The sequence below is a fragment of the Arachis hypogaea genome, chromosome 8 (assembly GCF_003086295.3).
Source record: "Arachis hypogaea cultivar Tifrunner chromosome 8, arahy.Tifrunner.gnm2.J5K5, whole genome shotgun sequence".
Classification (NCBI taxonomy): Eukaryota; Viridiplantae; Streptophyta; class Magnoliopsida; order Fabales; family Fabaceae; genus Arachis; species Arachis hypogaea.
In genome coordinates, this window is record NC_092043.1 from 42004826 (window position 1) to 42026062 (window position 21237).

The following is a 21237-nucleotide window of genomic DNA, read 5'->3' on the forward strand; positions in this document are numbered from 1 at the left end:
CAGACAATTATAAAACTGGTGTTTCACTTAATTCAGAGTCTCGTGTTAAGTGTAAATGCCATGATCTATGCTTCAGCTAACCAACATTTCACAAAATAATCCCAAACAGTATTACTTTTGAAGGGCAAATACAGATCCGGTAACAAGACTAAGGATATAAACAAATTCATGCCCCATACCATCATTTCATCTTCAAGTGGTGCTTCGATAACCTCAAACTCAGCACCCTTGTAGCTAAGTGTTCGACATAAATACATCCCCCTAAAACAGAAAAAGTGAAACCAACAGATAAAATATTGAAAAACATATGCTTATAAAGCTGAGGATTGGCATGCACTAGAAATTTTTTAACCTTGCTTTCATGTCCATGGCAACTAGTTCTAGAGCTCCAACACCCCCTCTGTCAAGAGCACCTGGATAATATATACTCGGTTATTTTCAATAATTTAACAGAGACAGAAACACGTTCAGAGAGAAAGAACATTTTTTCCTTTTTCATTTTGGTGAATAAGAAATTCTTTAACACTAACAACCAATATTCTGTAGAAAAATCAAATGAAAAAATGAAAATTTAGATAACTAATTTCTTAAGTACCTAAGAAGTGGGGAAAACCATACCTTAAAAGCTAACTATTAAGGGAAAGAACCACTTTCCTGAAATACAACATGAAGTATCCCATACTACTCGATGTGGGACTTTGGGCACCCCATAATACCCAAGCCCCTAACATAATTCAATATTTTTTCAATTAGATTATAATGAAGTAGGGACATTTGACTGCCTCCTTGTTCGCGGAAGTTCTTAAATTTCTAATTTCTCAATCAATAGCATCCCACACATAATACCCTCAAGAGATTTGTTGTTACTTGTTACTTACTATTAATTATAACTCCTTACAAACGTACCCATTAATTGTATATCCAATTTTATACCCTTTTTTAATTAAAAAAAATTAATAAAGATGAACAGAAGGATTATACAAATTGGGGATAAGGGCTTCCATATACAAAAGCAAAGCAAACAAAAGATTTATCTAAAAAGCAAAACTTTCAAATGTCTCAACTTCCCTCAGAGGGATAGGCTTCTAATCCTATCCCACAAAACATGCTTTTCAGAAAATTTGTAATCAAGGTGCGAGCATTATACTCGGATGAAAATAGTCCAAATAGTGGGAAAAACTACACAATCCCACAAAATTTTCCTCTTTTCTACTACCAAACCCAAAAACCTAGTCAATTTCAATTTCAATAATTTTTATCTCCATATATTCATAAATGCATTTATATGATTAGATTTATTTTTCTTGAAAAATAAACTTATAAACAAGAAAGCAAGCAGTACACAGAGAATCTTAATATTCTCACAAGAAAAAGAAAATATGGGACATATAACACTGAGCAATGTAATAAGGCATGCCATTTACTCTGCATATCTACCAAACAACCACTTCACAAATGACTGTTTGCAGAACACCACAAAGAAACTAAGAAGTTAATCCTATCCGAAATATTGTCTAGAGATGGAGAAACCAGTTTGAAAACTATAGCATTTTCTTTCTAGCAAAATCTCCAGAAAATAGCAAAGGATGAGCATTGCCACACTTTTACGGTTTTTTTATTTAAATAAATTAAAAAATATAGTTATTTCCAAATATACGCAAAAGTTATAGAAGTTGCGAATATATGCAACTGATTCCATTTCGCAATAGGGCATTGCATTGAAAAATTAAACTGCATTTCGCACCAAGGAGTTGCGAAATCAACATGTTTCATGCAACTATGAGCATTTTTGCATGAAGCGGTTGGGAAAATTGAGTTAATTTTTTTGCATTTGTTCTACTCATTTCGCATCAGGCTAGTGGGAAATATGTTGATTTTTTTTTGGGCGCACTTGTTCCACTCATTTTGCATGAGGGTAATGGGAAATGTGTTGACTTTGTTTTTTAAGCTAAAACCCCATGGGAGACATGCAAAATGTGCTTGAGTTTTGTGTGAAACTCAAATCCCACTGGGAAATTCAACATGAGTGGAACAAGAACAACTCAATTCCCCCAAGTCCCTAATGCAAAATGTTCATAGTTGCATGAAACATGTTGATTTCACATTTCCCTGCTGTGAAATGCAGTTTAATTATTCAACGCAATACCTTACTGCGAAATGGTATCAGTTGCGTATACTTGCAACTTCTACAACGTTTGTTTGTTTGAAATAATTAATTTTTTATTTATTTAAATAAAAAACCACAGTTTTGCATTGTTTGTGAATCCCAAAGCATCTGAATTTAGTAAAAAGAAACTGTTGAAAGTCCATTTGCAAACCAAGCTTTCTATAAAAATGTCAAAAAGCATGATGCAGTCATAATTGACAGCAGAATAATACAAATTATAGGAGACGCTAGCTCTGAACTACTAGATCAACAGATAAGAGACAAAATAAGGCCTGCACTTTTGTGGCATCTCCTGTGAAAGGTGAACAAAAAGATTTGGGCAACATTAATTAAGTGGAAGGACAACGATGAGTTTGAGAATACTTGGGAAAATGCTCAGCCATTACTAAGCGATTTCCAGAATTTCACCTTGCGAAAATGCACAGGTAGTGGAACAGTAGTAAAGGTACGCATCAAAGTATATAAAGGAAAGAAACATGCAGAGTTAGAGGGAAAAGGATAAGTAGCATTGATAGTAATAGAATCACATAGAATTACATGCAAGAACTGCAAATAACTTGTACAGAGGTTAGTAGGTTACCATTTCCATCAAAATATTTACATGTTCTACTTCCTTTAATTATCCTTGATTGATGAAGTAACTAACATCAACATAAGACAATACAGGCATTTACTAAAGTTTTGTTAGTAGTTTGATCTCTTATATCAGGTCTACTATAACCAAAGACCTTTTGATGACTAACTTACACCCCAACTTAGCGAGACACTTTTAAGCATTGCCAAATTTTTCAAGCCTCCTCCCTCAGCATTTGTGTAAGCAAAACACATCAAATTATTCTCAATCAATATCCACCAACAGCTTATTAATGAAAATCATAATGTAGTCGTCATGTACAAATCATGTATGACTCAGAAAGTAACAGCAGCAAGTATCTAAAACGAAAAAGGTTTCAAACTTATCAAGCAATTTTTGTGAATGAAAGAAAAGACTTCTTCAGAACAAGATCACCAGCTATAATTGTATTTCCTGTTTAAGGACAAGTTGGACACGGAATATAATAAGAGAATATATGGGTATAAACAGTATAAATGCATCAACTTCAAAATCTGGGTAAAAAGCTAAAAGAAAGAAAAAACACAACAAAAACAAAAACAGAAACAAGAATACTAACAGTTAAGTAAGGAAAAGGGAAATTTTCAATACTAGAAAAGGAGGAAGAAAAACAATACCTAGAAATTCACGGAAATCAGAGAAAGAGGTCCCATCTCCCCAAAGACCAAGTCGAACCATATAACCCATATTGCGAGGTTCTGATGCACCAGTAGCAGAGCAATAAACAACACGAGCGTCAGGTAGCCGGTCCTGTTTAATTTAAATAGCAATAGTTACAGAAACCCACTTTTATCAACCACTTCAACAGTAAATATTACCATATCCGGAAATATTATTGCAGACGGACCAAATGCGCACACATGCGCGCGCACACAGCCTTAGATTAGTCACCAATCTTATAAGTAGTTGTCAAACATGTGAGCTTCTGTAGGTCACTTTAATAATAATCCAAGTCTTCAAAAGATAGAGAACAAAGAACAAACCTGAATTTCAAGCACTGCTTCTCCGGTTCGTGTTGGCTGACTTCCAGATTCAGGGACCAAATTTTTCGCTTTGTGACACTACAATCAGCAAATCAAACCTTAGTAAGAAAAGGTAAAGAAAATCAAATTGAACTAATAAGCACTCAAATCACCAATCACCATCTTTCAAATTGAATAGACATGCGAATAACATTGGGAAATATTTCCATACCTCATCAAAAATTACAAGACCGTCAAACCCTGGTCCACACCACTGTACAAGCTGTTGGAGACGTGAACGACCTTTCTCAGAGGATGCTATGAGACTATTGTATGTCAAGAAAACAACTCCCTCCCTGACCCCAACAGACTTTGAATCAAGCTTAGAATAAGGCAGTTTGTTCAAAGCATGCACTGGATAAGGGGAAGAAAAATAAAGAAACTTAAATACATAATAATACTATATGCTCGTGGACGAGAAACATATAGGCACTTTTTCAAATTCAACTCTACATAAAAGTGAAATCTGAAATGGACTACAGAAAGGAACTTTTCCCATGAAGACAACAACTCATCAAAAACTATTCATTCTATGAATAAAAAAATGAATTATTGTAGCCAATAATGTAGGAGAATGAGCAAAGAAAACAAATAATCTATTATGAAGTCCAAGTGCGTCAATTCTGGCATGATAAGCCTGCAGCATTAGATGACAAGAAATTTCAAGTTGATGTATGGTCCAAGCAGAGGAAACAAACTGAAAGTAATGAGACCACAAATTTTGACGAGGAAGGGGAAACACCACCACCAATATTAATGATATAAAACAGCCAAGCCTTGTTACAGTAATGGAGAATGGCAACATGAATCAGAGATCAGCAGAGTGTTCTATCATAAACCACATTTAAGGTAGAATCATCCAAATAACTATTTTTTATTTTTTTTTATCAACAGTTTTTCTTCATCTCCCACTTCTTCTCACCAAGATGCTAACTTCCATCATATCTTTTCAACCCAAGGACATCAATATTCACACACCTAAAATCACCAACAATAAAATCCTACCTTGAATCTACATGAGCTATGTACATATTGTAAATGCTAAAAATCAATTTGAAAGAGAGCACATAGCAAATACGACATCCTCACAAGAAGGAAGAAAATGTCCTACGAAAATTCTCGGATCAGTGTGAAATGTCTTCTTAACTCCGCCTATGTTACACTTGCGGTACATAGCCGGTCCCAAACCCGGATAAAGGAGGAGGGTTGTGTTAGGTCTTCGGCAACCAACGTAAAAATATAGCCGAACCCCCCATGACATGAATCAAAGACATTATTGCGCTAAAGCTAGGTCGTTACCCGGAAGTAACGCGCCGTATGGCTCGAGTACGGTGTCAAAGCAAGAGCCGCTGCATCGGTGCCCGGATGTAGTGTTAAATGAGCAAGGGTTCTCGCGTTTTCGTGAACGGACGAGGGTAAATAAGCTAGTTCACAAAGGAAAAGGTAAAGGTCGAAGCGACAAAAGGTTGAGATTTGGGACATGGAACATAGGCACTCTAACAGGAAAGTCCATGGAGGTGGTGGATACCATGATAAGGAGGAAGATTAACATTATGTGCCTACAAGAAACGAAATGGGTTGGTGCAAAGGCTAGGGAGTTGGATTCTTCTGGTTTCAAACTTTGGTATACAGGAAAGGTGAAGAATAGGAATGGAGTTGGAATAATTGTGGATAAGCAGTGGAAGAAGGACGTAGTTGATGTCAAGAGGGTGGGAGATCGGATCATCTCTATCAAACTTGTGGTGGAGGGAGGTGCTTTTCATGTGATTAGCGCCTATGCACCGCAAGTGGGTTCGGACGAACAACACAAGATAAGGTTTTGGGAGGATCTAGAGAGTTTAGTTCAAGGCATATCTTTGGGAGATAAGATTTTCTTAGGAGGAGATTTAAATGGCCATGTTGGGAGAGAAGTGACTGGATATGGGAGTATTCACGGAGGCCATGGTTTCGGGGTGATCAATGCCGAGGGTAAAACTATTTTGGACTTTTCCTCAACTTTTGATCTTCTCATCGCAAATACATGTTTTAAAAAGAGAGACGAACATCTTATAACCTATAAGAGTGGCATGACAAGCTCTCAAATCGACTTCTTCTTGTTGAGGAGAGTCGACCGGAAATTTTGCATTAACTGTAAAATTATCCCGAGAGAGAGTTTGACAACACAACATAGGGTGCTCGTCATGGATTTTCGCGTTGAGCAAAAGTTGAGGAAAAGACATCATACGAAGAACCCAAGGACGAGGTGGTGGCGGATGAAAGGTGAGGAACAAAGAAGCTTCCTAAGACGGGTAGGAGAAGAGGCAAGGTGGGATGGGAATGGAAGCGCGGAAGAGATGTGGAGGGAGATGGCAGAAGTTATTAGAAGAACAGCAAAAGAAAGTTTTGGTGAATCTAAAGGAATAGGACCAAGAGACAAGGAGTCCTGGTGGTGGAATGCGAGTATACAAGAAAAGATAAAGATAAAAAGAGAATGCTTTAAAGAGTGGTCTTTATGCCGCAATGCAGATAACTGGGAAAAATATAAGGCGGCTAAGAAAGAGGCAAAAGTGGCTGTAAGTGAAGCAAGAACAAGAGCATATGAGGGTCTCTACCAATCTTTGGACACGAAAGAAGGAGAAAAAGGTATATATAGAATTGCAAAGAGCCGGGAAAGAAGAACGAGAGATTTGGATCAGGTTAAGTGCATAAAGGATAAGGATGGAGAGGTGTTGGCTCAAGAGGAGAAGATTAATGAAAGGTGGAAGAGCTACTTCTACGAGTTATTTAATGAGGGACAGAAGACTCTTCCGAGCCTTGGTCGATTATGCACAAGGGAAGAAGATCAAAACTTTGACTACTATCGAAGGATTCGAGACTTCGAGGTAAAAGAGGCTCTAAAGCAGATGAAAAATGGCAGGGCAGTAGGACCTGATAATATCCCGATTGAGGTTTGGAAGGGTCTTGGAGGAAAAGGCATCAACTGGTTAACCAAGCTTTTTAATGAGATTTTAAGGTCAAAAAAGATGCCTGATGAGTGGAGAAAGAGCACCTTGGTACCTATCTACAAGAATAAGGGGGATATACAAAGTTGCGAAAATTATAGAGGGATTAAGCTTATGAGTCATACTATGAAGTTATGGGAAAGGGTGATAGAACGGAGGTTGAGAAAAGAGACACAAGTAACAGAGAACCAATTTGGATTTATGCCAGGCAGATCTACCACTGAAGCGATATACCTATTAAGAAGGATGATGGAGAGGTATCGTAGTAATAAAAGGGATCTACACATGGTGTTTATTGATTTGGAAAAAGCGTATGATAGGGTACCAAGGGAGGTCTTATGGAAGGTTTTAGAAAAGAGGAGAGTAAGGATCGCATATATTCGGGCAATTAAAGACATGTATGATGGGGCCACAACTAGTGTGAAGACTCAAGGTGGTGTGACAGAGGAATTTCTTATTGGTATAGGATTACACCAGAGATCATCCTTAAGTCCATACCTTTTCACATTAGTCTTGGAAGTACTCACAGAGCACATCCAAGAGCCTGTGCCATGGTGCATGCTTTTTGCCGATGATATCGTCCTTATGGGAGAGTCAAGGGAAGACCTAAATAAGAAGTTGGAGTTATGGAGAGAAGCTCTAGAAGTGTATGGTCTGTGCATAAGCCGTAGCAAGACGGAATATATGGAATGTAAGTTCAGTCTGAGAAGGGAAAACTCCAATATAGAGGTGAAAATTGGAGAGAACACCTTACGAAAAGTTAAAAGTTTTAAGTATCTTAGGTGCATCATACAGGATAATGGAGAGATTGAACATGATGTAAATCATAGGATCCAAGCAGGTTAGTCAAAATGGCGGAGTGCATCTGGTTTTATATGCGACAAAAAAGTGCCTTTAAAACTTAAAGGTAAATTCTATCGCACCGCTATAAGACCGGCTATGCTGTATGGTACGGAGTGTTGGGCGGCTAAAGGAGAGCACGAACATAAGCTGAGTGTGGCAGAGATGAAGATGTTGAGATGGATGAGTGGTCACACGCGATTGGATAAAATAAGGAATGAAGATATAAGGGAGAGAGTTGGAGTAGCACCCATTGTGGAAAAGACGGTTGAATCGCGTCTCAGGTGGTTTGGACATGTGAGAAGAAGACCGATAGAACATCCAGTCAGGAGGGTGGATGAGATGGAAGATGGACAAAGGGCGAAAGGCAGAGGAAGACCTAAGAAGACCATCCATGAGGTGGTCAAACGAGATCTACATGTAAACGGTCTCTCTGTAGACATGATACATGACAGAGCACAATGGCGTCGTTTGATTCATGTAGCCGACCCCACTTAGTGGGATAAGGCTTTGTTGTTGTTGTTGTTGTTGTTGTTGTAGTGTGAAATGTCTTCTTAGCTACCTATGTTATCCGCTTGCAACAGTGTGCCTTTTCTCTGCTCACAAATTTAAGTTCATGATTTGCCTTTGGCTGATTGTTCAATGACACTGTCACATTGAGGAAGAGTAAGCCACCTTCCAAGTGCCTCAACATACCTATTCTGCATTTCACCTCTAATTTTCCCCATGGGATAAAGTGATGAATATTGGATTGAGTTTTCCTTCCAACCTCCAATTAGAATCAAACCAATGGCTATATTTGTTATTTCACTCAGGCCATTTCAAGGCTTCATTGGGTCTCCAAGTTCTCAGAAGTTCCTTATGTCGTTCTTTGGAGTCTATTGTTGCATGTATAGGAAACTTCCGCTGCTTTCAGTGTGCCTTCTCCCACCATCATTGTTAGAATTCATAGCCATCATTTCTGTTAAAAAAACTCCACTTATGGCCTTCTTCCAAATAATGCAATTGATCAACAAGTTGATAAGTTGATGGTTATTCCAACTACCTTGTGCTATATTTCACATATCCAAATCCCAAAGTTGCATTGCTAGTCTTCAATGGAGATGATTTTATATTTTCAAGGGGTTAAATTGTTACAAGCTTAAAGGTTAGCGAGTTTTAGCTTGAGGGAAGTGTTAGAAATCAGGATAGAATCATATCATATCAAATCAGAGTACCAAATATGATCTCCTATGATTTTTTTTATATATTTATCATTATTCTCCTTTTTTCTTTCCTTATTAGTATAAAGGTTTTATTATTATTATAAATAGAGGCTAGAATCCTCTTATGAAACACATCACATAAGAGTAGTATATCCTTTTCGCACTGACCAAAAGGTGAGGAAAAGACATTAAGAAAAGCACTCCAGCAGGAGGAGGAGCCAGATAAGAGGTGAGAAACAAAGAAACTTCCAAAGACGGGTAGAAGAAGAAACAAGGTGGGAAGGACTGGAAGTGCGGATGAGATGTGGAGTGAGATGTTAGAAGTTATCGGAAAAGTGGAAAAAGAAAGCTTTGGTAAAACTAGAGGAATTGGAGCAAGAGACAAGGAGTTATGGTGGCGGAATACAAGTGTACAAGAGAAGGTAATGGTAAAGAAAAAATGTTTTAAAGAGTGGTCTTTGTGCCACAACAATGAAAATTGCAAAAAATATAAAATGGCTAAAGAGACAAAAGTGGCAATAAACGAAGCAAGAACAAGAACATATGAGTGTCTTTGTCAGTCCTTGGGTACAAAGGAATGGGAAAGAGGTATATATAAAATTGCAAAAGGTTGAGAAAGAAGAACGAGAGATTTGGATCAAGCTAGTTGCATTAAAGACAAGAATTGTGAGGTTTTTGGAAAAACTAACTTACCTTTCTATGTTCAGCAGAGAAAGTCAAGAATTGGAAAAAATAAAAATAAAATAAAATAAAAAAAAGGAGGAGGAGGTGGAGGAAAGATAAAGCTGCTTACATGAGAAAATAATAGAGTTGTCAAGTGCTAAAGTCCTAGTGTTAGGAGTTTTGAAAAAGGGGATAGGGTAAAGGAAATGAAGGACTGACTAGTTTAGTAACCTTTTCATCCGTCTAAGCTTTGGGATAAGTGATTTCATGACACGGTATAGCTTTTATATGACCAAAAGGTCTGGAGTCCTTATTACCCCCAGAACAAATATATTCAACACAAGGTAAACTAAAAAGATAGAAAAAGACCTATGTATATGTATAATCAAAGATTAAGCCCAAAAAGTGGCTTTTATTGGAGAGGGTGTATTAGATACATAACCATTCAAGTATCTCTACCTATCAATTTAAAGTTTTGGGAAAAGTGGTTTCACGACGCGGTATAAGTGTTTCTATAACCAAAAGAACTAAAGTTCAATCCTTGTAACTCCCGAAACAGGAAAAAAATTAGCACAAGGCAAAAAAAAAAAGAGAAAGAAAAATACTTATGCATAATCACGCTTCAAGCCCAAAAGAAGCTATTGCACGAAAGGGCATGTTACAGATATAACCATTCATGTGCTTTCTCATATTAGCTTAAACTTCTGGGATAAGTGATTTCATGAAAAAGATAGCAAACCAAGGGATGATAGACAATAAATGGGCAATGAGAGGAAACAATATCATTATCATCCTAAGTATCTTACCAAATTTTAATTCGAGAATCATCAACCAAATAGAAGGATAAAAAAAGAACATTATGGTAACCCTCGAGACGAATTTCAAAAGACATGTATATTATCCTACTTGCAATATCATTGCCCCAACCATTCGGGTGCAAACCATACATAAAAAGATCAAGAAGAGTTTACACACAGCTTCAGTTAACGAAATATAAGGGACCTCTATCCACACACCTCACATTTCAATATATATATATATATATATATATATATATTAAGCAAATGGGAAAAAAATAAAAAAAAAATGAAACATGATTAGATTAGATTAAGTTGCTTTAGGAAGCACACTGAAAGTGTCAAACACTAATAAATACACCACATAATTAACAAATATGTCAATACAACAAAATTAAAATCAGCAAAGAATTTACCATCAATGCACGTTGCTTCCACATCATCTAAGTCTCTTCTTGCATCAAACTTCAAGTCTGAACCAACAGAAATCCACCTGTGTAAGATCATTGGAAACATAGCAACATAATCAAAACAAAACCTCCAGTTTATAGCCAAAAACCTAATTGAAATCACAAATGATTTTTCTTTTTCTTTTTCTTTTTTTTTTTTTTGGTCTGACAAGGGACTCGAAACCGAGTCATTGGGGAGGGGGGAATCTAACCACTCTAAGGGGTACCAACTGGGATACTCCCATGTTGGCACAAAAGAGATACTAAACATGTGCATTTCAAACATACAAATTGGATCTACATTGTTAATGGGTGTTTATCACAATTATTAATAAAGCACACGCATGATTGCATTTGGGGACTGTGACCTAAATTTGTAAAACTTTTTTCCTTCCATGGTGCTAGAAGCCTAGAACTTGGTTAAAATCACAAACAAGCAATAAAAAAGGTGATTGTAAGAACAAATAAAAGTACATCTGGTGCATTAACTATTATTTATCACATTTTTTCAATAAACAAAAGCGTGATTTCATTTGGAGACTATGACCTAAACTTACAATGCTTTCCTCCTTCCATGGTGCCAATTCTCCCAAATTAGCCCTGCAATAGTTCGACCTTTACCTATACCAGCTCCATCTCCGATAAAAAATCCTGCCCTAGCACCATTAGGTAGGTGTTGAAGATGTCTCTGTCAAAAGGAAACCCACAGGCCAGATCAATACAACAGAAAGGTAAAACATAGATATATACATATTATCAATTATGAATTACGTTATAGAAGAAACCTGGCAAGCATAGATCAATGTCTCAATTTGCAAGCATGACAAAGCCTTTGAACTTTCCAAACTATCTTTTATTTGAGGATCATAAGTTGGCTCAGGTGGCTGCACTGCAGACAAGGAAGATGTCTCCACGACAGGATCTGGGTGCAGAGGCCCAATGGATACTTTTGGAGGTCGCTGCACACAGAGATATATCAACAAAAAAAAAGGTTCCTCTTTCAGCCAAACAAAACTTCTAAAATATAACGCTCTGAAAAGAAACAATTAGCAACTCACATAATCTGTAAATGTTTCTCCAAGCAACCCTCCTTCATCCTCGTCCCGCTCCACCTCAACAGCTAGCTGATTTAATTTAATGCACAACAGAAAAAACAAGAAGAATAAATATAAGAAAGCTAAAATATTCAAAACAATTTATTTCAAAATAAAAAAAGACCTCAAAACTTTTGAACAAATGATTTCAATAGATAAATGGAGAAGAGCAAGGAAAAGATACTAGAACTACTTGCGGCAATCTCATGCTTCTAGAAGAAATACAGTATTTTCTTGGCCGAGTCAATGAAAAGTGGGAAGGTGTAAAACCGAGAAATTTCAACAGAGTTTTGGCTAAAACCAAGAGTTTTACAATTTACAATGTTGCATATGCTGTTACAACAAGCAAGTAAAATGCATTTTTTCATTCCAAATTTTCCTCCAGCCAACTCTATACCAACTCAACCAAGTTTATTGCATGTCATAATGCAAGAGGTAAGCATTTTGAAGTGAGAGTCCAATTTTGGAGTGGCCCCTTGTTTATCTAGGGCCAAGGAGTTCCGTTGACTGCAATCCTAGATCTACTCTCATTTGGGATCTTGTTGATAAGAAGATTCCTAAGCATTTTGGGATTTGGAACAGGACCATTTTTCTCTAATGGACCATATCACTCTCATTCAGTCATGACTGTCCGCCATTCTTCCTCCTTATTATCCTTGTTCCATATTCCGGCGGCAGTGGCCAACACATTGAAAAGATTGCAAAGGACTTTCTTCAATGTTGTGCTTTGGATTCAAACAGGGATCATTTGGTGCACTAGAGAGTTTGTTCCCACCCTAAAATGGAAGGAGGCTTGGGTATTGGCAATATTGTGTCTAAAATCATTACTTTGGTAGAAAATAGCTACAGCACTTTCCTTTAGAGTCTCACTCTCCATGGCACCAAGTTATCAGAAGTAAGTATGGTTTGGACAGGAATGGTTGGGGGATGCTAATGCTGCTGCCTAGGCTGCTCATTCTAACCCCTAGAAATTCATTTCTCAAGGTTATACTACTTCGTACTTTCACACCCTTTCTTTCTTTTAAGGTAGGTGATGGGTCACACTTTAACTTTTGGGAAGATCACTAGATAGGAGATAGCTATTCTAAACTAGACTTTGCTCATCTTTATCATCTATTTTCCTTGCATAATTCCACTATTCAGTCCTTTTACACTACACAGGGTTCTTCCTTCTCTGACTTCCATTTCTTTCATAACCTAAATGATACCTGTGAACTTTAGATAATCTTAGGTTCCTCAATAATTTTACTACTTTCTAATCCTAACAAAAGGATATAGCCTCTTGACTCCTCTAGTAAATTTAGTTGTAAATCCTTTTCTCCAATTTGGAACTCTGTCTTCAAATACAATGTCTTCCCATATTCATAAAACCTAATAGGAAATTCAAAGCTCCCTCTAATTACAAATCGTTTGAACGGCCAGTTATTCTTAATAAAATTAATGAAAATGACATGTCAAAAGTTCGAAGGCCTCATAAGGCTATCTCTCCTGTTGTGTGTGTTATGTGTGGCAATTTCAGGAACAAATTCACATCTATTTTTACAGTGTCCTGTGGCTGTGTTTTTATGGAACAATTTATTTGGTAACATGTTGGGTGTGCCCCAGAACTTTAGATTGCCCCCTATTAATTAGGCTTGTTGGGTTTGGAAGCAAGAAAGAGGCAATATCTTTGTGGCAGTATGCAATACACACCAGTGTTTGGAGTATTTGGTTGGAACATAATGCTACACATTCAATGAAAAATTTTCTAACAAACATGTAGAGAGATTGGAAACTTTGCCTTACAGATAAATCTTGGTTTGTTTTGCTTTTGTATAGAGGAATTCTTACCATCTAACCTGTATTATCCTCCTGCTCATCTTAATGAAATTCTTCTTTTATCAAAAAAGAAAAAATGCTCTGATCGAAGACGTTGGTGGGAAGACGAAGGGCAAGGAAGGACAGTTAGTATTTCTATTCTATCTTGAGATGAGTTTAAAATGTTTATTAAAACAAATATGGGATGACTGATTACTTACATGATAATCTGTCATTTCATTACATATATTTCCATTCTAAAATATCTTTGAACGAAGGGAATGTTCAATCAGAATATAAATGAACTTCCTCCACTTTCACAACAAACCTTTCATAAATTTGTAGTAGAACAAAATACCAAAAGGTCAAAATCCTTTTTGTTTATCATTGACAATAGCTGCAGATGTAGTGTCACTTAAGCAAAAGACTTAAAGACCATTACACAATTTCACTTACTTTAGGAAACTGACACCCAGTTCCACGTTTACACTTTACAATATATGAAGCTTCCTGACATGTTCTTATCGGGCAAGATTAGAAATTGGTTTCTACTCGGTGTAAAGTTAGAGGGATTTCCCTCTACAATATATTGAGAGGTTGGAAAGCATTGCTTTAATAATGTTTTTATTTCTGTAGGCTTCTTGCTTTGTAAGGAGAACCTATTGTTCTATATCTATTAGTATTCTTCGTTCAAATGAAATCACTCGCTTTAAGCTTTCAAACCTAAGTTTAAGGCCATTATAAGGTCTGAATAAAAGGAAAGAATAGCTCTACTCAATCACCAGAGATCTAAGTATTCAACTGTGCTATATAGGACATTTGACATTGAATTCCTTTCAGAGCAAAATGATCACACGATGAAGCTAAAGTCCAGTTCCTCATTATTGGGACTTCTTCTTATTCATAAAATATTTCTTCATAAGCTCACACTTATATTGTTTTTATATCTTTTTCAACCAATATAACCACCAAATATCACGATATCAAATATTTCAGAGATGACAAAATGGACCACAGGAGAACCATTTCGTCAATCGTTCTAATCTTTAGGAGGGACTTTTGTTCTTTTGGGTTCATTTTGTCAAGTACCATAATCTTCGAGTATCGTAGTTTTGGTGGTTTACTCGTTTTTCATCACTTCACATTCCAAAAAAATTACTGGGAAAGCACAATTAGACTCGTAAAGAGCAATTAGAATCAAGGTAACCGAGCCGAACCTCGTTGACTTCTTCTGGAGGAACCGACGGCAGCACAGAAGGGTAGAACTGCTTGACCTTGGAAATATCGACGGCCAGGTCAATCCCACATTGCGGGCAAGCGAAGCGTGTGAGGCCGTGAGGAACGTTGAGGATGGCCTTGCAGGAAGCGCAGGGAAGCTGGATCTTGGTGGGATCAATGCCATGAGCGGGAACGTGCGAAGGCTGCGATTGCGAAGACAGAAGAGGAAGAGGAGGAGGCGGAGGCAGTGGCGCATGCAAAGGGGGCGGCGGTGGCGTTGTTCGCGCCGCCTGGTGGGACCTAGGCATGAGCTCCGGAGGAAGCATCTGCGGCATTCTGCAGCTAGGGCAAGCGAACTCGGTCAGGCCAGGGGCCACGGTCAGGATCATGCGGCAGCCGGCGCAGCGCACGCGGACACTCTCGGAGGTCTGTGAGGGCGGGTGAGCCGGTGGTGGCGGTATCGGCGGTGGCGCCGAGAGCGGCTGGTGAGTGACCGATGGCTGCTGAGTCATTTGTTTTGGTGAGGAATAATAGGATGGGTTAAGAATAGAGAAAAAGAGAGAGATATTGGGTTGTTTGCTGTGCTTCCTGGCGGAAGATTCTCTGAGTTTTGGGTTGATTGGCGATTGTGGATGTGTGAGAAAATGAGGCCAATGTTGGGACTTCGTATTGTGCTTGACGGGGGTTTAGGCATAGCCGCATAGCCGCATAGGTATTGAAACCACCCCAGCAATCCACCGGTCAAGATATCGGATTACTAGATCGGTGATTTAGCCGGTAATGTTACTGGTTAAATACTTAAAAAAAAAAAAAAACTTTTTTTTTGTTGACTATTAAATCCTAAAATTAATTAATCAAACATGTACAAATAAAACAGAATTTAATTTAGCTTATGTTAAACAAATGACAACGACAAAATAAACAACAAAAGGGAAAATTATTCTGAAGGACCGTTAGGGAGATTCAATTATTAAAAAGGATCTTTAATACTAAAATTAGTAAGAAGAACCAAATCTTTTATAATATTTAAGAAGACGAATCAAATCTTTTTATAATAAAGAGATAAATCTTTTTATAAAAAGCTCTCTTGTCATAAAAGGTGTCCTTGAAGCTTAACCCATACTGCTGAAGAAGCAAATCCACCTTCCACTCCTCCATGATTTCATATGAAATTTTGAATAAGTAGTAGGATACTATTGTTGGGTCAATCCTTCTTCAACAGTTTTGTCGATAAGGTAATACCCAAAACATGGCAAGCTGAGTGAACAAGCCATCTAAGAGCCATTTAGACAATATAATCTTAGGAAATGGATCCTTTCTAGTGAGAAAAAAATTGGATGGTGCTCTAATTTGTGTTTCAGGTGAATCTTGCACATATTAAACATGTTTATATATAAGTGCACTAAGAGCCATTTAGACAATATAATCTTAGGGAATGAATCCTTTCTAGTGAGAAAAAAAATTGGATGGTGCTCCAATTTGTGTGAATCTTGCACATATTAAACATGTTTATATATAGGTGCACTGTACAACAATAGCGTATACATGAAATAATTTCGGACAAAATTAATTCAAAAAATATTAAGATATTTGAATATTCATTTATACTCTTGCTAATAATTGAATGGTAGACATTTATTATTTGATTATTTTTTATTAATTACTTATTTATTTTTTTGTTTTTGTGATTTTTAGCTAAAGAGAAAAAAAGACAAAAGATCATAAAAGTAAAAAATAAATAAATAATAAAAATTATTAAAATTTTAGAAAAAATTTGTTAATATAAAAATTATAAAAAATAAATAAATAAATAGTTAAAAATTAATATTTTAATAATTAAATCTTTCTAACGTTCTTTTAGAGTAATTTTTTTAAGTAATTAATTAATTAATCTCAAGTGAATATTCATACATATTTATATAACGTTGAGAATCAAACAGCATATATTAAAGATTATAAAAAATAATTAAGGATATATTTATCTCCTTATAAAAAAATTTGATTTTTCTTCTTAAATATTATAAAAAGATTTGGTCTTTCTTACTAATTTTGGTATTAAAGGTTTTTTTTAATAATTAAATCTTCTTAACGGTCCTTTACAATAATTTTTCCTAAACAAAAAGTAACTTATATTATATAGCTTTATGTTGATTTATTATCTATCATTCGTTATATATTATTTAAGGTATTAGATAAATTATTAAACATATTCTCGAAATATTTTAGACAAAAATATTTTTGATTTTGTTTTTGACAAAAATACTCTTAAATAATTTTAAAATGTATAAAAATTGCACATCTATAGAAATAGGAATGATTCATTAACGTTTTGGTCCGATGTGGCAAATAAAGTGGCATATGTGACAGACAGAAAAATTGACACGATTCATTATATTTTTATCACAAATTTAAAAATCCTAGATCCAAATTTCTTCGAAGAATTTTTTATTTAAATTAAAAAATATAAAATTTATGAAAATATATAAAATATAACGTAATTACTTAAATGCACAATGTATTACATTTCGGTTATCGAATGAATTTTAAAAAAATGAATAAATCTCGGATATTCAGACACTGTGTCATAAGAGCTAAATGGGTATCGAGTTGCTGAGATACATGCAAAATTCTCGGTATCGAGATATGCACAAAGTTTCAAATGACGTCTCAAATCTCAATTACTAAAATGCATGTATAATTGAATTGATGTTATATTTGTTGAGTTAAACCCCAAAGTGGTATTGAGATTCACGATTTGTACCAAAATTTCTGACTTACCAATTGCACCGTTTATGTCCCCGACTTTGTTAAAATTGCACCAGGGTCGTCCCTCCCCACATCTCCAGGCAAATTAACTGCCGCCGGCAGTGACATGGCGCTGAGATGCCACGCTGGGTGCCACGCTGGAGTGTACATTTTGGCGCTAATAATATGGATGGATGGAACGGCGTCGTTGGGCATATATTTAGAAACAAAACCTCTGTGATCACTTCATCTTCCTCTTTGTCTTTTGAAGACCAAAACAACGCACCATGAAATCCTGAGTTCTGGCCACTGTATAGAATTTGAATGTTGAAAACGTTTGGCTCCATGGAGTTCGCTATCACTGTGATAGTTTTGTGCGATCGTTGTCGCTGACAGAAGGAGAAGGAGTTCATCGCGAGCACACAAAGGTACGTCTGAACTCGCAAAAAATAATGCTTTTCAACAAAAAGATATGCATCAATGTCTGTGTTTGTTGAAAAAATTAATTTTGGTTGATGAAAGTTTAAAGTTTTTCATTATCTATTAGGATTTTTGTGGGTAGTGGAGAAATTTTTTCCATGCTCTATTTTTAATGCAATCTTAGTTGGGTTGGTTGATGGGTGTTTCTGGTGTTTTGTATGTGGTTGAATGTCAATGTTTGTTTTTGCATGTGTGAATCTGATTGTTTGATTCCTCAATTTGATTTTTTGCATAATGCAGATGGAGACTTTGATGGATATTATGTTCTATCATAGGGAACATTTAAAAAAAATATGATGGAATACTAGTGTACTCACCAGATAACAGAACTTGCTTAGGAGATTTAGATGAGGACACGTTAGATGTGTTCTTCGTAAGGAACTATTACAAGGAGCTTGGGTATGACAACATACTTCAGTGTTGGTGGCTGCCTCCGGGGAAGAGCTTAGATGGTGGACTGAGGGCTCTTACATGTGATGGTGAGTTAAGAGAGATGTGTTTTGTTGCAAAGAAGAATGATGGAGTTGTTGATGTGTATTTTGAGCATGGGGTGTCCACACCAAAGGTGATTGCAGGGAAGGAAGTTGTAGTATGGCTTTATGATACTTGTGAGGGAGACTTGGTGAGCAAGAAGAATACAAGTGAGGGTCCCAAAGCTGATGGTAACACGTCGAACCCAACTACAGAACCGAATCCTATCCCAAATGCAAATCCAAGCCCCATAAACAATCCTACTCCAAACCCCCCTCCCTGAAACCAACCATGTCACTATTCCAAACACAATTGATGATAACACAACCCCTAATCCAAATCCTGCTAGGGCTCATGACAAACCCATTATGAAGCCCAATTCTAATCCAAAGCCCAAGCTTAAGTCAAAGCCCAATCCAACATCCATCTCTAAACCCAAATTGACTGAAAAGCTCATTCAAAAGCCCAACCCAAGCCTGAAAACCAAGTTGAGAGAGACTACCAAGGCATGATCCACAGCAAAAGGTAAAGGCAACTCAAAAATGAAGTCCAAACCTTAGTTCTTACCTAGGAGAATTACAAGATCTCAGGCTGCTGGAACATTTAGAAGGTCTGCTAATAAGGGCAAGGAAGCTCTTCATATTGACTTAACTGTAAATGATGATAGTTCAGAGGATAGTTCATTTAAGCCAATCCAAGAAGACAGCTCTAGCAATACAGACTAGGGGTGTTCGCGGTGCGGTTTGGTTCGATTTTTGAGAGAAATATCATCCGATCCGATCGTCTAATTAAACTGCGGTTCGGTTTGGTTCGGTTTTTGAGTCGAGGCCATCCGAACCAAACCAAACCAATTAAAATCGGTTTGGTTTGGTTCGGTTTGTTCGGTTTTTTTAATCAACTCCAAAAAATACTACCATACTATTTTACAAAGTCTTATACATTGAAATTGACTAACACAAATACACAATTGAAATCAGCAATCCAGTGTCACCCATATTCTCACTTGAACTGACATCAAACATACTAAACAAATACATTAAACAACAAAATCAATTTACAAGCAATTTACAAAATCAAGATCTTGTTTACAAAACATGTGGTCTAGAATTGATGCATAGAGAGAAACCCACTGAACCAGTGAACTACCAATCAGAATCAATTTTCCTGAAGAATGAACAACAAATAAAACAATGAACACTGAATCAGCAATAAAACAACATCCAGCAACAATGAAATTAATGAATCAATAACAAGTAAAATAATAGAACAATAAATTTCTCTAAACAATGAAAAACAAATAGCTGTCTAGTCTATATCAAGTACTTATTTGTTCTTATAATTATGCATTATAAGTTTGGATCAAAGAACACCTAAATCACAGTATTATTACTTTTTTATATAAACTTGTGCGTCAATTTTATGCAATGTTGTGAGTGATGACAATAACTTTTCTTTGTTATTGTTCACCATAAAAAATTACCCTTTGTTCTTACCACATTATTAATAACAGTAAAATATAAATTTAAACCCTATGCAAGTTTAATATAATTTGAAGATGAAAACATGTAAAATTGATTCTTAAGTGGATTATATTTTCAAAAAACTTTTAACAACTACCATATGCAAAAAATGGAAAAGCTTTCTATGTTAATTGTTAAGGACATCCTTTGAGCTTGAACATTAAATAATGAACAACAAACCAACCATCAGAAGTAATTTTAGTAAATTAACAACAAATATATTATACAATGAACAACAATACACTGAACAATGAACATAGAACAGAAATTATTCAAACAGAAGCAGAAATTCAAACAAAATAAAATTATTGACAATTACCAGAAATTCAAACAAAAATACACTGAACATAGAACAAAATTATTCAAACAAAAGCATAAATTCAAACAAAATTACACTGAACAAAGAAATGAAATTATTCAAACAAAAGCAAAATTACACTGAACAAAGAACAGAAATTATTCAAACAAAAGCATAAATTCAAACAAAATAAAATTATTTAACAATTACCAGAAATTCAAACGAAAATTCACTGAACATGAAACAAAAATAATTCAAATTAATACCTGACTTAGATCCTCCATATCTGGTGTTCGGTGTTGGGAGGTGCTGGTCCGGTGCTACTGGGTGGCTGGTCCGGCGCTGCTGGGAGGCGTTGCTGCGAGGCGCGGCTGGGAGGCGTTGCTGCGAGGCACTGGTTTACGGGACTGGGAGGCACTGGTTTGCGGGACTGGGAGTGGGAGGGGCTGGGAGGCGGTTGGGAGAATAGAAGAATAGGAGAATAGGGGTTACTGAGTGGGAGTGGGAGGCGCTGCTGGGAGGGGGCTAGGAGGGGTTGGGGTAATAGGGTTTCTTGGCTGCGCTAGGTTAGGAGAATAGGAGTTACTGAGTTAGTAGTCATGTTAGGTTATCTGATGGGTTGGGCTTGGGTCGTTTGGGGGGTAGGAGGGCGAATGGTTTTTTTATGGTTTTTAGTTGATCGGTTCGGTTCGGTTCGGTTAGGGTTTTCAGTATCAAAACTGAAAATCGAATCGAATGTTGCATAAAAAATAGCAAAATATGATTTTTTCGATTTTTCGATTTTTGGTTTATTCGGTTCTCGATTTTTTCGGTTCGGTTGGCCGATTTTATTTGGTCTAGTTTGATTTTGAACACCCCTAGTAAAGACAATGCAAGT

The 21237-nt window shown here is 36.5% G+C and overlaps 1 protein-coding gene and 1 long non-coding RNA gene across 2 annotated transcripts in view; both read right to left on the minus strand.

Annotated features, from left to right (window-relative positions):
• The window catches only part of LOC112707550 (protein FORGETTER 1), a 30452-nt gene extending 14740 nt beyond the window's left edge, over nt 1-15712 (minus strand). Inside the window, exons 1-10 of the mRNA XM_025759311.3 lie at nt 14846-15712; nt 11796-11861; nt 11523-11696; nt 11295-11425; nt 10705-10781; nt 3975-4156; nt 3764-3841; nt 3398-3530; nt 353-413; nt 180-261 (exon numbers count right to left, since the gene is read on the minus strand). Of these exons, the coding sequence (XP_025615096.1) occupies nt 180-261; nt 353-413; nt 3398-3530; nt 3764-3841; nt 3975-4156; nt 10705-10781; nt 11295-11425; nt 11523-11696; nt 11796-11861; nt 14846-15358 (1497 nt within the window). The 5' untranslated portion in view covers nt 15359-15712. The remainder of the gene's footprint in view (nt 1-179; nt 262-352; nt 414-3397; nt 3531-3763; nt 3842-3974; nt 4157-10704; nt 10782-11294; nt 11426-11522; nt 11697-11795; nt 11862-14845) is intronic.
• Nucleotides 15713-19463: 3751 nt separating this feature from the next.
• LOC112708449 (uncharacterized) lies at nt 19464-20921 on the minus strand. The gene is made up of 2 exons (XR_003156337.2): nt 20627-20921; nt 19464-19706 (listed from the first exon to the last, which is right to left on the minus strand). It is a non-coding gene; the product is annotated as an uncharacterized lncRNA (long non-coding RNA).
• Between the last annotated feature and the right edge of the window lie 316 nt (nt 20922-21237).